The sequence below is a fragment of the Corvus hawaiiensis genome, chromosome 30 (assembly GCF_020740725.1).
Source record: "Corvus hawaiiensis isolate bCorHaw1 chromosome 30, bCorHaw1.pri.cur, whole genome shotgun sequence".
Taxonomy (NCBI): Eukaryota; Metazoa; Chordata; class Aves; order Passeriformes; family Corvidae; genus Corvus; species Corvus hawaiiensis.
In genome coordinates this window covers 18,635,152-18,653,202 of record NC_063242.1, presented here as the reverse complement: position 1 = coordinate 18,653,202, position 18,051 = coordinate 18,635,152, and the positions used below count along the sequence as shown (strand labels likewise).

Genomic DNA, 18,051 nt, shown 5'->3' with positions numbered 1-18,051 from the left:
CACTGAAGAGGCGAAGTCTGCCAAGCTTTGAGGCTCACAGTACTTTGAAAAAAGTCCAAAATAAATGCACTTTTAATATGACTGACTCAGTTAAAAATCACGAACAAGAAACCATGTATTAAATAGAAGTTTAACTTCCCCACACTTAATTTAAAATTTCTTTTTAGCTCTATCTCCCATGCACAAGTTTAAAACTACCTACAGCATACACTAACATCCATTCTATATTTCAACTTTATACATTAGCACAAAACCCAAAAGTTCTCCTTCTGTACCAATTCACAAGATACAAAGAGAAGCAAAATACAATAAGGAGAAATACTATACTAAGAATAGGATGCTCTCCGAAACACACTGTACTTTGACTTGTGGAAAACACAGCCAAACGGCCATGGAAGATAAAATGCTGAGAAAATCTAAGCTTTTTGACAAAAATCGCTATCTTTCTTATAATATTTATCCAATATTCAGACATTTAAAATAGAATGTATTTGTTTTCATATGAAAAATTAAAAACTTTGGAATGTTCTTCTCAGCCCAATTTGTGGATTTTTTCTTGGACATTTATCTCCCTATTATTTATAAAAGTAAGAAATCAAGAAAAAAGAGGTTTTGCTCTGAAAATGAAATTGGTTCCAAATACCTATTTGACATCAACTGGAAAAAATACTGTAGAAATCCACTTCAGTTTATTGTGGTACCCATGCACTTAACACATGCATTTATATTATTATCCTCAACAAGGAAGAGGTATGTGAACTTATCAATACTTGCATCCATAGCATGTTTTTAATTTTGAGAATTTTAGATATGCACACAAATGCATACACATTGATATACACATATGAATACATGTCTAACTTTTATAAAATAATACAGAAATTACATAATATATCTATACATTTGAGTATAAGGGGAATTTAGTGCACTGTATTAATATAATGCACCACATCCTGAAGCCACAAAAACTCCAGTTTAGGTGGAGCAGGGAAGCTTAGATGAGGAAAGATAGGTCCTTAAGTAAGATTTCAAGCAGAATGTATTGTTTGTGACCCACAGCAGCAACAAGCTAAAGATCAGGAAGTTATTTTAAACAGTGTTTTAAATAGCTTTGTGCTTAGTGCATTTAACAGATTAGTAATAGCCATTGTTGTATACCAGACTAGAAAAACAAAGTGGTAAATATTAAGACTTTGGTTTCATTCACAAACAGGCAAGTGGCAGAACTACAAAACCAGCAATGAAACAAACGAGTACCACTGAAGTCTCAAGGAATATAAAACTCAACTATTAAGTGAATCAAACTATTATGACAATTTTTGGCCGGGGGAAGAAATCAAAATAGATTTATTTTGGTTTCATTTTCAATCATTTCTTCCCAGGCTGATGGGTAAAATATCTAATGCTGCAAGCATTAGATATTTTAGATGAAACTATTACTTCTGTGATGGGAAACAAAATTCTTTTTCTGCATGCTTGAGCAGTGCTCAGACAGAACTGCAACCAAAAAAGAATATTGAATATCTGTTTTAGATTCAAGTGAAACCCCACGTATGGGGAGAACCCACACAGCATTCAAATCACTAAAACTGCAACATTTTCCTATACTTCCAATAAAAACTTCTGTAAAGGAGAGAGGATTCTGATTAAAACTGCACTATAGCTCACATTCTACCAACCACTGAACTGACTCAGTTTGAACTACAACTTGGATCTCTCCACCAAAGGAATGGTCTGTCACTCCTAAACCAGTCACCCACCGAAAAATCTCCAGCACATGCCTATGAAGAACATTTTTTCCCCATACACTTTCCCTGCATCTCATATTGAGATTATGGTCACACAAACCAACTACCACAAGAGCTAAGGAAAAGCGTTGCAAGGAAAAAAACTAACAAAAAATACCCCACCTAGGTAACTGAGACACAAAGCAGTGCTCCTTGCTAAAGCTGGTATGTAAGTATGAAGAATCCACATTACAGGAAGAAGTTACCAAGTCAGACTTGAAAGAATTGTCTTCTGAATGCCAAAAGAAACTCCCTTCACTTGGTCCTTGACATATTCTCTTAAAGACCTTTTATGAGTACTGTAGAAAATGGTAAACACATTTATTCATCCTATCAACACTTCCAACCACTAATTTTACTTCGTGAAATTATTCCATTCCACAGACATAGATAAATAATTATGTTTACTTTTTAACTATCAGTCTTGATAGCTATGTTCTAAGAGACTAACCTAGATTTTAATCCCATATACTAATATAGGCGGAATTTATACAAATTTACAGCCTTATTTGCCCAACTTCTCCCAACTGAAAAGCTGAATTCAGTAGTAAAGAAGCAAACACATACATTTCTTCTTTTCTGTAAACTGTACTGAATACTCCACCCCAGGATAAAGTACTACTGAAGTCTTGTTAGCATGAGAGCTTTGAAAAATAACATTTATCCACAATGTAATAAGGAATCAGCAACACAGCCTTTCTTTAAAGTTCTATCTATGCAGTAGTTTTCAAAAGCTATCTTAACTGAAAACTGAATGTACACATACAGAATGCAGCTTGTATAACCAAACTGTGCCTTAAAATGAACTTCTTCAGTTGAACTGCTATATAAAAGCTGAAAAACAAAATTCCTTCTAGATATACTTCTATGAAAATATAATTAACAGTTTCATATACTGAAAAATATAATCAAATGCAACAATCCTGAGAGTGCCTTATAACTGTATGGTTTACTTAATAATTATCCAGAAATAAGTATTTCTAAAAAATTCAAATCCCTTTACCAATTCTAGTAGTCAAGAGGGGAAACATAGCAGTATTTACTATTTTTATCCTATTTCAAGATTCCATCTTCAAGATCTTACTTATTAACTTACTTATCAAAACTTTAATTGGCAATGACAGGAAATTTCTCAGGAATTTGGAGTTACCTGAATACAGCATTAAACTGAACAGACTCCCAGCTTCATTCTAGTAAGGGCTTCCAAGCATTAAAAAGATGCATTGCTAAGCAACATCGACGTTTAAGAAACACAACTACATGCAGATTTAAGGGTCTTCTGAAAGAATGCCATAGTTCTACCCTCACATGCACTTGTTTTCCTTTTACATAGGATAAAAAAAATCTTTAAAAAGAAATCTATACCTAGGGTTTCCTCTCAGTGCAGCGTGGTGAAGAGCATTAAACCCATTGTTGTTGGTGATAGTAACATCTGCTCCAGCTTCTAACAGTACAGCAAGGATATCATCACGCTTTTTACTTATTGCATCATGAAGTGGAGTGTCTCCTTCAGAATCCTAAAACCAAAAACAGTTTACGTCAATTTTTGCATGCATCCACATTAAAAAGATGCTAAAATATCACTAGGAGAACTGACTACACAAACACAAAACAGCTCTTCCTGACCTGGGAGTGCTGTTATACTGCAGAGTTCAGAGCAAGCTGCTTCTCATATTGCTCCAGTTCTGCAAATGCTTCAGTGGGAAACCCTACCCGGGGCTCCGCAATTGTACACTCACTACTGCCAGAACTATGCTCTGCATCCCATAGATGTCTTACTGAAGACACTGGGGTAGATAGTGACTTCTCCATGCCTCTTATCCAGATGGAGTTGATGGCCAAATTACAATTTATGAGTAACAGGACGGCAACAAAAACTAACACTGACAGAGAGAAGACTAGCCAGGCAGAAGGAGGCATGGAATTTTGAGTAATAAATGCTAAGTTTAAGCCAACAATTAACCATGTAAAAGACAATACTAAAGTGACAGTGTGAAATAAAAGCACAGGCAAATCAAAATAAAATGCAATCCAAGGACTAAACGTAGGCATATCTGTTGTTTCAACTGAAGCAGATCATTTTCCATGAAGCAAAAGCCAATGTCATAAAGTAATACTAAACTTTTAACTTGTTATGGCTAATACAAAATTATATTACACAAGATACATGATAATACTTAACTGCATAATTAAACAGGCAAAGAATTTATATTTTTAACTTGATGTTTTATGTTTCAAATATCCCAAATAAGGAAAAAATACTTTTTACTCCTAGAAAAGGACTTTGTACATATTCAAGGACTCAAATGGCTGGACTGAAGAGGAATGCCCTAGACTTACAGTGAGAAAACACATCCATTTAAGCTTATTTGCAGCTACATAGGCAAAAATCACTAGATTTATGTTCCAGTAAAATTCTTGCACCATATAAGTCAGGAAGTCTTTTGTCACCAACACTGACTCAACTGCTAGCTGACTAACACAGAAACTGAACATTTTAGCAGTACACTAGTACGAAAACAGATTTCTAGAGTGAGAATCAAAACCTGCCAAACAAAAAGTGCCACAATATGGATACACTTGAATAAGTGTGAAGCAATTAGCCAGAACTAAATCATGTAGCTTTTATATGGTTTAATTGATCATATTTCCTGAATTTCCTGTTTACAAACTAACGTATGTTTCTGTTTACACAGTGAAGTTGCTGCAGTAGTAGAGTGCTGGCCAGTTAAATTCCAGTCATGCCTCAGTCTTACTCCCCTGTGCTCTCATTGACCAAATCAATCACCTACTCACATTTGCACATCCCAGTTCCTCAGCACACACGCTGAATCTGTAAGTTCATTCTTTTCAACAGCAATTGTATTTTTCCAGATGGAGCGTCATAGTACCATTCTACTGACTTTTTCAACTGAAACAGAATTCTGTAATCTAAACTCAGGCAAATCCACTTTGGCTACCCATACGTTCCTATGTGACTTACAGTCACCCTTTACTGGTCTCAGCACATCAGATTCCTTATTATATCTACTGTTCAACAAATACTAAACAGGGTCTGGATGGACATAACAGCTCAACCTCAGCAAGATCAAGACAGAACCTTAAGAGTCAGGTAGAAGGAGATAAATGAACAATCAGTATGCTCACTAATTTCAAAAAAGTTTTTGCTCATCTTCTTTTACGTGGATATACAGCTTCCAAAAAATCTGATTACTGACATGGCAAAACACGGAGGCAAGGTGTTATTACTGCATATCTTGATTTGCCCAGGCCACTACAGCTTTGTCTTTCTGATGCAAATCTCTTCAAATTTACCCATTCTCATTTGTTTAACTAATGCGGTGCATGCAGCTGCATTCAGCAGTGTGGACGGATACCTCCTTATCTGACAGCACATTTCCACTCTACCTTCTAAACAGGACTTATGTTGCTGCTTCCATCACCTTCATTACAGATGAAATTACAGTACTTGAGATCCTATGCACGAGGGCTTTCTAGATAAAAAGCTGAATACTTGAAAGTGAATCTGACTAAATAGTTCTATCAATGATAGGTCAATTTTGGGAAAAAAATTAAAGGTTTCTTTTAGCAAAACATTCCACAGTATCATCAGCCTGCTAAACTGTAGCTTGCAGAAGGAGCAAACAGTTGTGGGTTCAATATACGAGTAATTAATCTGGAGGGAAGGTTAACAATTAGAAATAACTAGTCTGTGAAAATACCAATTAATATCAACTGTCTAGAGTAAACCAGGTGTCAATCTAGCTGTCAAGAAACAAACAGACTTAAATAGCATTTTTGTTACAGCTGATCACAAGTTGGGGTAAAAGTTGAGACAGACAACTTTACAGTGTCTGTTTCTTTCAATCCCATTTTCCATAAATTTTTATCACCTCCATGCAGCAAATCATACAGTTCAGTAGCTGAAAAGTGAACCTACTTTAAAATTTACTTTACCTGGAGACTGGGATGGCAGCCAAAGTCCAGTAAAGTCTTGACAACCTGCAGGTGACCTTTGTTGACCGCAATATGGAGTGGAGTCTGCCTGCGCTTGTTGCGAGCGTTCAAATCTGCGCTGCCTCGGTGCAAAACCTCGATCACAGCGCCCTCGTCACCAAACGCTGCATGATGGACAGCCCTGTCTCCATCCTTGTCCTAAAGGAGGAACATTCATTTGACCCAGTGTATTTCACATTTTCTTTGCATTTAAATAAGATTAATTTCAACTAACAACTGTACATATTTGATGTAAGAAGAAAAATTAAACTACCATAATACCATTAAAATACCTAATTAAATAATTGCTCAAACAGCAGCAACAGAGGATGAAGAATCAGTTCATATATAAACACGCATCTTCTACAACATAAGATACTCTACAGCATGTACAACTATTGCCCTGAATCTTTGTGTGATGTGTTCCTCAAACTCAAATGGATTTATTTGGGTTTCTACTACAAAACAACCACTGTCAAGAAAAAACTCAAAATAAAACAACCAAAAAACCCACAAAAAAAAATCTAATGCCCAAACAGTATTACACTTAATATCCCAGAGTAGTTCTTCCTGTAACCTGGGAAGCCTTACAGATTCCAAATCATAATGCAAGACATGAGTATTTCTTTGTTCATACAATTAGGTTAGTATTTATAAGGATTTATTATGTGTCTTAGTTTTCATTTAAAAAACATTTTCCAAAGGAGATTTGTGATTGATGATGACATTAAGGAGAAGTTCTGATTCTGTGATGATGATTCACAGCATTAAAACTCTGATTCAGTTTGTTTCAGTTTCACCCAAACTGAGAATTAAAGTATGAAAGTAAAATTTGTCAGTTTAGGCTATTTTAACATTCATAAAAGTTGACTGTACAGCATGAATCATTTTTAAATATCAATCAAGTGATTTCAGCATTAATGTCAGTATACAAAAGATAAACGTAAAATGGAAGTTATACATGATGAAATAACTTCCATAACCTAGTTTCTGAGTATTTGTGCATAGTTTCATATAACCATCCATTTGCAGGATTCAATTTCGAAAAAAAAGAAACACTGAAAATTATAAAATAAAACCCATGACTTATCAAGGGCTCACTAGCTCTCCTGAGTTAGCTTAGTTTCTCATCAATTTGCTTCTTCAACAACATCTTTCAAAAGTATTTTTTATTATATAAAACACATTTCTAATATATTTTACACTGATGCAAAAATTAATAGCTCTTAGCATAAACTGTATTTGCACAATGAGACTAGTTACAGCGTTTAAAATGGTAGAAGAAGACTTATGCCCTAAGTTTCAAATGTACCTTTTTGAAAATATGGATATGGTTTTCAAATGGTCAGGGCACTAAATAGCAGTTTCAACAGCTTTTGAAAAGATACTTTTATTCCTTCCAAATCAACTCATTCCACCAAGTTGCCTTCTCAGATCTCAGGATTCCTTCTCAGGCTCATCTAACATGAACAAACAGTCAAAAGAAGCCAAAGTCTGCCCATTTGGAAGGGGAAAGGATCAGAAAGGAGAACTTCTCTATATTTTTCATCTGGGTATAAGGATCATTATAAGGCAAACCTTATCAACAGTATGCCAGTAATCCTAAACTGCTACAAGACTTGTATTTACAGAGCACTTGGTTTCACAGATGCACGGTAATTTGTCTTTTCATATTTGCAGTGTGCAAAGTACACCAACATATTTATGAATGAACCCCATACAATTATTGAATGTTTTAGTTTTAACATATTTAAATCTTGAGACACAGCCCCTTGATTTTATTACATCTTAATGTATAGAATTCCTACTTTAATGAGCAGAGGTCCAAGATCAACAAAACAAATAATCTCAGGAGCTAAATCCTACCCAATAGCAATAATTCATCTAGAAAAAGCTAGCATCTAGTAAGTCATCTGTCCTAAGAATTATACTTAGATATAAATCTCAATAGTAAAAGCACTACATTTCTATACATGCCAACAGTACAATATTGTCAGTACTGTCAATATCATAACTTACAACCAGTAATTTCTGCAGCCTAGAAAGTTACATATTTTTACTACGTAGTATCTATATCAGGCTTTTTGAGCTATGTCAATAACAAACTGTTTTCTGACTGAACAGAGGCCACTTGTACTCTACATTAAGACATCAGAGAAAAACACAGGAGACAACGAGGGCATCCCCAGAAAATGTCATCATGAACGTATATAACGACTGTAAATGTAAATGTAAAAATATCCAACTTAGCTATAAAGCAAGGAAAGTAAGGATTTTTATCTTCTGCTTCCATACCACAGACCACAATGGTGAAGTAAATGGACTAAATTTTTGCTCTCTGCTTAATGGGATAGCTCTGCTGGATCTTTGCATTTTATAAACAATTATGTTTATAAACATTATAACTATATAAAAATATTTATAAACAGCTTACATTTTTTAAAGCCTAAAAACTATAACTACTAATCTAATAATATTATCAGAATTATTAATATTATAATAACCAAGGCAATTATATAATTAAGTGGGAATACCACCTTCACTTAAGCAACAGTTACGTGAAAAAGGCTTTAAAAGTCAAATAAAATCCCTGACAATTGTTTTTCTGCTAGTGTGATGGTGCTTCTGAAGCCCAAGCAAACATGAACTTCACAATTCTAGTGCTAGCAGATTACCAGGTGTATTGTCTTCCAACTGTTTAAGTAGTGCTTCTACCTACCTCTTTAATGCTTCTAACCCTTTCTTCAGTCCACTACTTGATTAACATGGCAGCTCTGAACACCACAGTACAGATGAAAAGCAGTTTAGTCTAATTTTAACAGTATATGCTTTGTACTGCAGTGAAAGCACTACTTCTAAAATGAAGTTACTTCACAGAAATCAGACCACAGCAAGTATGTATTGCATCAATCTAAGCCATCTTTAGAATTCAGCAGGAAATCTTTATAAATTAATGGTGTATCTGTAAATATAAAAATAATGTTGGTTCCAAGAATTACATTGCTTCATTAACGTTTTAATATTCTATAACTTCTGTATATCAAATACAATATAATGCTAGATGCCCAAGCATGTGAAGTCATTTTTCTGTTATGCCAACAACTGGGTGCACAATTAGTTTCTCAGCATTCCACAAGGCTTCAATTTTTATTCTTAATAAATCAAATTTGATAGATTCTTTTTGTGAATCACAAAATGAGAAATGGTTGCAATATCAGTGCATTCTGTGTAAATAACTGAGTAAAGATCAACTCAAAATGCAAGTATCACAGTATGCTGATAGAGAATTCTCACAAACAATTATTCTAAAAAGCCTAAACAAGAGAAACCCTTCCATTTTCAGTGAGGTTAAGAAAAAATGCACTGAAAATCTGGAAGCAGAGCTGGCAGTTCCTACCCAAAGATACTGCTATTACTTTCTGCTTAAATCTGCTTTAGTTAAGAATTGAAAGATTTCTCCTAACTGAACACTGTATAAGAAGCATGGCAAGCATGTGGAGTCAGAGATGCAGCATCTGACAACATCTTTTTCCCTCAATGCCACAGGCAGAGGTCCTATTGCGTTCTATTGTTGAAATGAAACAAAGGAAAGAAAGAAGGGCCTTCAACACATACTGGTTTACATAGCTCTATTATGTTAGTATTGTATTTCATTTAATAAGAAGTGTTAAAGAATTAGATATTGACCCTTTATAATACTGTTAGTAGGAGTCTAATTTGGGCACACAATCACAATAATAAAAGCAGTTTTTAATTCTCTGACATTTAAAAAGAAGGCAAGTCGAGTAGAATTGTCATGCATGTAACTAAGTTTAAGGACACATGAAGCATATCTTGAAATTTTTAGGTTACCTCTGCTTCTACATCCACGTTCTGTTTCAGAAGCAACTTCAAAATGTCGACATGGCCATTCTGGCTTGCAGCTTGCATAGCTGTGTGTCCAGCACATTGCCCATTCACCTGGAACACCAACACGTGGAGGTCAGTTGCAAGACACACACACGTACCTGTGAGGCTGTTTAGCAGGAGAAAACTTAAAGCAACAGCACACATATCACAGAATCAAATTAACAATTCTTAGCTGCCTTCCTGGCACAGATAGAGAAGATTTAGGAGATCACCTATTTCATTTCTATAGTATTAGCTAGATTGAAGGAGAGAAGAAGAAATGGATTTATAACAAACATTAAGACATTAACGATACTTGGATTAAAAGTGTCCATCTTTGGGTGACTCCCGTAAAGGCAAGATTTTTGACAAGTCTCAGATTTATACCTGTCCTCTGCTCTACAGTACATGTAACTTCCTTGCCTAATTTATGGCAACAACAGGAGAGAGTCTGAACAAAACCCCACATTTTGTAAAATCTTAAACTCCAAATCAGTGCTCAAAACTGAAGTTCAGACTCTTAACTGTGAGCATTACTACTGCTGTAGTGAGAAAAACTGTGACTTTAAAACATGTTCCTGAAATGAAGTTCTATGATTATTAAGCATTTTCTTTCAGACTTTTCAGTATTAGGTGATTAGACAAGTTGGTAAAAGGAATCTGAACGAGAACAGATTAGACAATTTACCTCATGAGTTAATAAAACTAAACAAAAACTCACAACAACAACAACCATCCTGAAAAATCTACCCTCCTTCCTTCTATCCCCCTTGAAACACAAGAATTTGAAGACCCTTCAGTAATTCTGAACATTTGGGTCTCTGCACCGACTCTGGCAGCCAGAGGTTGAAAAGTATTTTAATTCATGGCAGACAAAAGAATACAAAATCTATCCAGCATGAAAGTATGTACAGCTCTATGTTCACACAGCCCACACACATTTCATAGGACAACAAATGGGAGAAAAGACACTGGAACTAACTGTACTACTTCTAAGAAGGCACACTACTGGCAAGGAGTATTCAGGACAGCTGCACTTCCTTTAGCACTACAGGTCCCCAAAAGACGTACTCCCAAAACAAAACACTCACATCTACATCTGGCCTCTTTAGCAAGTCTTCCACTTTAGCAACGTCTCCATTGGCAGCAGCTTTAACCAACTCTTCATTGAGATCTCCAGATTCTTGGGTTTCAAATAATTTTTTCAATAGCTGGGACAATCTCTCTGTAATTATTAAACAAACGATAACTAAGATTACAACTCTAATTACACAAGAACAGAAAAAAACCTGGCTACATTTGTGGTGTTTCTAAGGCCATGTACATAGTAATACACAAACCACCATAAAATGGCAGCTGTAAAATATTACTGAGTTCAAAGTAAGAGCTGCACCCCAGTACCCTTTAGACAGTGCAGACTGCCACATCAGACACTTCAGAACAAAGACGACTGAACCATGAATAGCTTTTCTCCCACAAAAGTGTGGGGACAGCTTGCTCTAACAGACTTTCTAAAACATCAGGTATAGCCTGTCTTCTGCGATTCGAAACACTGAGTTGTATTACTCTTCTAGATAGTTTTATGGCCACTGTGACTTAGTTGAGAAAACTCACTGCATCGATGACTCCTTAGGAAAAAAATCCAGAAAACTATGTAGGAAGGTTTATTGGCATTAAAGCAAATATTTGAAGAGGAAAAAACAACTAGCTATGACTTAAAAAAGGAAAAACTCTAGTTTCAATTGATCTGTGAAACTGCCAACAGAACATAAAACACATTGGACAGTCTTTCTGCCTTGTTATTATATGAATGACAGACAGCATGTTCAACAAAACTGAAGCGTGATTACATAGACACCAAAAAATCCCACTGTAATTAGTCAGAGGATGTCTGACTAAATTTTAAGACAGAAATTTTGAAGACATAAATATCCTGAGTAACAACCTGCAACAGATCCCTTGCTTATGCTTGCTATCTTAAACCACTTATTAAAGAAGGAGGCTGCTTGTTACTGCCAGTAACATTGTCTTCATGCCTTAGTCCCCATTTCAATCTAAGGTCCCTTCCAATCATTTGGAAGTCCTTAGACTGGACCTCCAAAGACACACCTGCACTGTGACCAAACAGAAGCACCTGACCAGTATAACAACATCTCCATATTGACTGCAAGCTTTTTTTCCTATCTTTCTCAAGTACAACTTCAATTACCTAAACTCCAAGTCTATCACTAACCTTGCATACAAACAATGTATTAGTACTTAATAACAACTTTTTAATTAATACAATTACTTGTCATACATATATTACTGGTTATTCTTCAAACTTACCACCAGATGCATTACTTATAGCAGATCCTGCTGATGCCACCTTTGAGACAGCTGCTGGATTATAGGTCCAAGATGTCCCACAAACCTCTACCTTTAAGTCACTGTCTGAATAGATCTGCTGAACCCGACCAACTTTACCTAAAGTCTGAATTAAAAAAAATATCAAATGCAAATAATATTAAAAATAAAATATTTAGAAATTGGATTGTTTTATATAAATTTTATGAAGTCCATTGTTTAGCAGTACAGTCACTGCTACCTTTAGATAGGTTTCATTAGGCTAAGCAGACTGCTACACCTGAGCAAATATTACTCTGTGTTTCATGAAATACACTTTAACTTGGAAGAAAATCCCTTTTAGACTCCCACAGCCTCCAGGTATATTACCAACCATAACCAGAAATACTGTACAAGCTTTACCATTCTATGAATGCAAACACACAGCTACTCACTGGAAGCATTGCCTCAGCCCACTCTCCATGGCCTCTCTGGAGAAGCTTGATTCGCTCCAGGTCGTAACATACTTGAACAAGGTCACCCACTTGGAATTGAGAGGTACCTCCTTCTGCACCTTGAGCAGCATCTCCACTTCGGACAACGTTGGCCTTGGTGAGAACAGCTGGATTAAATGTCCACCTAAACAATGAATCATTTCAAGTAGATTTTAAACATACAAAGTGAAATATATGTTTAAAAACTATCTGTTGGACAAGTTTCTGCTTGTATGCCTACAAACTTTCTGTGATTAGCTACTATGGATACTATATTTGTTGTTACACATTTTTTGTCCATAAACTTGCCTGTGGCTCATTAATTCATTAATTGTGGCTCATTAATTAACTTCAAGGATAATCTTCAGAGATACACATTTGTAAGAAATTAAGAAATATCCTGCCTAAGGGGAAGCAAGCTGACACCAATGTAAAACTCCTGAAAGTAGCTATACAGTTGATACATTTTTCTGAGAATAGGAAATAACTGGTTGAAAAGCAGGAGATCCAAGTTCTCTCACAAAGGACTGAACTGTCAGGAAACAACATGGGAAGAACACAGAATTTTGGCCCCTCCCCCAAGGTCAAAAGATGCAACATTAAGTTATAAAAGTACTCTTCAACTAAATGGATGTCCCAGATACACCTCAAATTTCAATAAAACTATCCTATTGGTACTATAAATTTTACTGATTTAGAGGCATTTAGCTATTTAATCAGGGAGGAAACCACAAGACACAGCAGCTCCTGTCACTGACTGCTGACATAACTACGAGAAGAAAAGCGACTTGCATCTCTTTAGCTGGGAAAACAGCTTTGCTGTTCATTACTTTGCAATATTAACAAACAATATCTTGAGGGAAATCCAGAATGAATAATGTACTGTTAATTCTTTCTGGACAAACTGAACAGGTCAAGCTCCATATACAACTGAAATGATATTCCGTTCACCGCTACTTTTTAAAGGTAAGCCAAATACTTGAGAGCAAGAGAACAGAAAACCACGGGGCCATATCAGATTCAAACCCAGCTGCACAGCTGGGTTTGAATCTTGTTAACATGGATGCAGCTAAGCAAAATTCAAACCTGAACTTCTTGCAAGGAGTGGTTTTGGCTTCCGTAATGCCACCTATTCTTGGTCTGTATTTACATAAACTAACATTCCTTTGAATAATAAAAGGTTAGATATGGATCACGCCAAGGTGACTCCAGTTTAGACAAGATCTCCCTGAAGTTTGTCACCTGTCTTCTTAACCTATTCTCCTGAAAACCCACAATGAATTGCTACTACCTTTCCTCTTGAAACCATGGGATAGATAATTTGTAATTAAAAAAGAAGTTACTGCTTAAAACACTACATTTTGCAAGTAAGATAGTCCAGAACATAATTTCTTATTTTGGACTCAAATTTTCACCAAGTCAGAGGGGCAGCAAACTTTCTTTTCCCACTAAAGCATCCCCAAAGACAAGCCCTCATTACACATCTAGAAGGAAATCTTAACAGACACAAAAGGAGAAGAGAAAGCTTCTGGCACCAGGTAATCACAAGCACTGAAGGCAAGGGAAGTTTGTTAGAAGCAACAATGAAGGCTATCTAACAAACCTGTTGCCACTTGGATATTGTACTACAATGTCATGGTCCTCATCGATGCCACAAACTGTTCCGGTTGTTGTTAAAGTTTCAAACATGCCATCAGTCCATCCTCCATGGCCATGCTGCAAAGATTGCACAATTTCCAAGTCGAGGTCAATGTTTACAAGGTCACCTATTTGCAGTCCACCAGGGTTTCTGTTACCATTTTGCTCACCTGAAAGGGAGTAAAGAAACAAAGTTTACATCACCATACTAACTTTCCAGGCAATTTAAAGAACAGATGTTAATTTCTAAGTCTCATAGAACTGTTAAGGCTGCAAAAGACCTTTGAGATTTTCAAATCCAACCACCAACCCAGCACCACCACCACCACACTCACCACTGAACCATGTTCCAAGTACCCTATCCACATCTTTTTCAATACTTCCAGAGATGGTGACTCCACACCAGTCTCCGTAACTGTAACAGCCAACAGGTAAAAAAGCTTCTGAAACTCTGCCAATGGAATTGCGTGTTTCTTGTTGAGTTTTCAAGGCAAATAGCAATGATGCTGGCAAATGCTAAATATTTGTGACAAGCTCCACTATGGGCTCTAACTGGGATCTTAAAAGGTATCATATGGTGTTAGACATCTATAAATACAAAAGCTCTGGTGTCAATGAAACAAAAGTGCTTGTTGGTCATACCTCAAGCATTTGCGCAAGGAGTTAGATTAAGACGTGTAAACAGAAAATTATCATCACTTTAGAAAAACCAGCATTATCTGCTAACGATTTTTAGGCATATAAGTAGAGTAGGAAATTCAAGAAGAAAAGCAAAACTTACTGTAGTATACAGTTATATGACCAAGTGTTTTGCCAAGGAAATGCACATTAATAATTAGTACATTTGTGCCCAATGATCTACAACCTTTACCCCAACTTGCCCATATTTCAAAAAACCAAAACACCTGTCAAGCCTTTTTATACTCTGTAGATGTCTACAGCACAACTAAGACACTAAGAAGAATGAGTCAGTGCAACAGCTGATACAGAAAATCTGAACCAGGATGCCACAACATACACCAGAGTATTACTACAAAATAACAGGTTACAGCATATGTTCAAGTGACTCTTGTTTATGGCCATGTACACATGCTGCTTCACTGAACATCTCTGACTATTCAAGCCCCTTTTTTAAGAATGCACAGCTATGTTTGGCTTTTTAGAAATACAGTGCACAGGACAAGCAACACAATTTATAACTTAATGAACACTTAAAAGCTCTCTTGCCATCCCCTCGGCACACTAATACCAAATACAATTTAGAAAAGTATGACGATTTATCATTAGTGCATAGAAATGTTACTATCTACATTTCACTAGTAAGGACAGTCCTTTTAGAAGACATTTAAAAAGAAAAGAGAAATCCAGAGTGAGTATAATTAATACAAATCAACATTAATTTACTTCAACTTACCTAGCACAGGACAATGGTCTCTGTAGAAAGAGCCTCCTTTTGCATCTTGAACACATTTCAGGTCAGACTACAGAGAGAGATTGAGACAACTTTAGTCCTCAGTGACCAAGTCTCCAGGTCAGTGAAACTAGAACTGAAATATTCAATTAAGAAAGGCTGAAAATTATGTGTACAAAGAACATGTTCCATGATGCACACAATCTCAAATACTTTCCAATCAGCCTTGACATTCTCAAGACTTTAATAACCTTTACTAATATAGGAGGCTATAAAGGGTGTGACAGTTTTAGTTCAAAGACGGGAATTAAAATAACACAAAGCATCTTTGCATTGTTCTATGAAGTTATTTTTCCTTTTAAAAAAGAATTCCGTGAACACAAGCAAGGAAACATCATTTAATGCATGCCAGTGCTGCCCACTCTTCCCAACACTTTTTGACAGATCCGTGTTTAACTTGGAGAAAACCTGTCACTCAAATTCTATAAAATAAAACTTTTCAACTAGAAGGCTCTTACTTCAAAAAAACCAACAAAACACTACACTAAGGTAAATATGGTCTTTTTAAAGAGAGAAGTTCTAAAGCTCATCCTCCATAAAATTGTTTCATATTATGAGAAAGAGAAATTTCAAGTGTGATAACCAACTCCTACTCACAAAGCCAGAGGATTTTCTATAAGTCTCCTTTCCTTTACGTTTTTGCCCTGTGTAATGCTTAACTCCAAATAGCTACCATCTGCCATTGTTCCTTATGAAACAATTCTCACTAAACAAAGGGCATTTTTGTGTGCACAGTAAGTTGGGAAGGAGATTGGAAACTGCAAAATGTGTCAGAATATTCTATGGCATGGGGGAGGAAGTAGGGGACAGGTGGTGGTAATGATATAATTAACCATAACTAAACAAATACTTGACAATTCTTTTACCCATGCCTAAGATTTACTGACAGACTGTTCTCCTGCAAAAAGATTAAAATTAAAACTCTGAAGTCTTCCAAATCATCAAGGCTCTGATGAGCACAATACCACCCTTGGCAGCTGTTAAGCAGCCAGAAACAATACAAAATTCAGTGTATGTCCTGATCTACAAAGAATGTAACGCCACTTTAGAAAAATGATGAAGACAGCCAGAGGAAAATAATGAGATTTAGCCGCCCTTCAAATCCCCTGAGAAACCAGAGAAAGAGCTTGCTCAGCGCAGCAGCAGCAGGCCTGTGACAGGATGCTGCCACCCGGTGGGCAGGTGCTGGATTTAGCTCGGCTGCAGACAAAGGGGCCGCGAGGACCACCCCAGATGGCAAACTCATTCATTCCCCGGGAACGAGGGAGACTGAATGTGCCCGGGAGCACTGCGTCTCACCCACTGAATACAAGCCCTCTGTGTCAGGCAACAACCAGCTGTCTGTGAAGGAGACAAGGAGGGGCGCACATGCAAGAGCTGCTGTCACATTCTTCGGAACACTAAGAATAGAGTGCAGGAGGGTCCAAAAATTTCTCCTCCCTGCCAGGCAAAATCAGGGTGAAAGATCACTTGTGTTACAGTAAGTGTTAATGCACTGAGCAGACTGATGGCTAAAACCTAGCAGAACAAACAAAATGTTCATTAAAAGGCTAATTACTATTTTGCAGCTGACATTACTAGGAAGCCCATTACAGTCTCTTAAACTTTATAGAAATAAAACCAAACCCAGAAACCTGCACTTGTATTTTACCCTGCCTGTACTATGCCCTGCACACAGTTTATTTCTGGAGTATAATGATATGCTTGGTTGAAAAACTAAGTGGTAGTTTGGTGTCCAACCTCAGCTTCACAACTGTCTTCCTTTCACTTACATGATGTAGTCAATGTTATATTGCTAAAGAATAAAACAAGAGTCTGATCTTACTATTGCAGAAAAGCAAGGGAACATTCTTTTTACTTCTCTTTTCCCAGAAGCCTTAAACAGAAAAATGGAGGACCCAAACCACACAGAAAGATAAGACACTGACAGATATTAAGGCAGTACAAAACAAACATATACAGCATATGAGTTCCTTTGGCAACTTGGCAAACAGCACTACTAAGAAAAGTATTATCAACATGATAAAGGCTTGCAAATGCCTTAAAATATAACCAAACCCAAACAAGATTCTGGAGTTTTAAGAAAAAAACCTGTATTTAGCTGTATTTCAGTACCACAAAAGCTGGGTAAGCAACTAAAGTTTTCCTTCTAGCATGCAGCTGTTACACTAATCAGAAAAGGAAAATAAGCTCTCTCCTGCTCAAGTAGTTTAAGCAAAAAATCAGGGATGTCGGTAAGCTCCTGGTCACCCTACTCTGAGAACTCACGGCAAGAGGCCCCCTTAGTGCACATGGAGCAAAACCATACACGGACGGAGCCTGGATGCACCAGGCTTTGCACTTCAGAAAACACCACTGGGTTTCTACAAGTTATGAGTCACCCTGAGACTTCTAAATTAATCAAAATAGCAGATTGTCTGGAGACGTGCAAGTGCAAAAGAGGAAGTACCAA

The 18,051-nt window shown here is 36.5% G+C and overlaps 1 protein-coding gene across 3 annotated transcripts in view; it reads right to left on the bottom strand.

Moving 5' to 3' along the window:
* The window catches only part of MIB1 (MIB E3 ubiquitin protein ligase 1), a 78,445-nt gene that overhangs the window by 41,033 nt on the left and 19,361 nt on the right, over nucleotides 1-18,051 (bottom strand). For all 3 annotated transcript variants that reach the window (XM_048289302.1, XM_048289303.1, XM_048289304.1), the window contains exons 5-12: nucleotides 15,543-15,609; nucleotides 14,094-14,298; nucleotides 12,452-12,635; nucleotides 12,000-12,144; nucleotides 10,763-10,896; nucleotides 9,636-9,743; nucleotides 5,745-5,942; nucleotides 3,153-3,304 (exon numbers count right to left, since the gene is read on the bottom strand). In XM_048289302.1, the coding sequence (XP_048145259.1) occupies nucleotides 3,153-3,304; nucleotides 5,745-5,942; nucleotides 9,636-9,743; nucleotides 10,763-10,896; nucleotides 12,000-12,144; nucleotides 12,452-12,635; nucleotides 14,094-14,298; nucleotides 15,543-15,609 (1,193 nt within the window). The remainder of the gene's footprint in view (nucleotides 1-3,152; nucleotides 3,305-5,744; nucleotides 5,943-9,635; nucleotides 9,744-10,762; nucleotides 10,897-11,999; nucleotides 12,145-12,451; nucleotides 12,636-14,093; nucleotides 14,299-15,542; nucleotides 15,610-18,051) is intronic.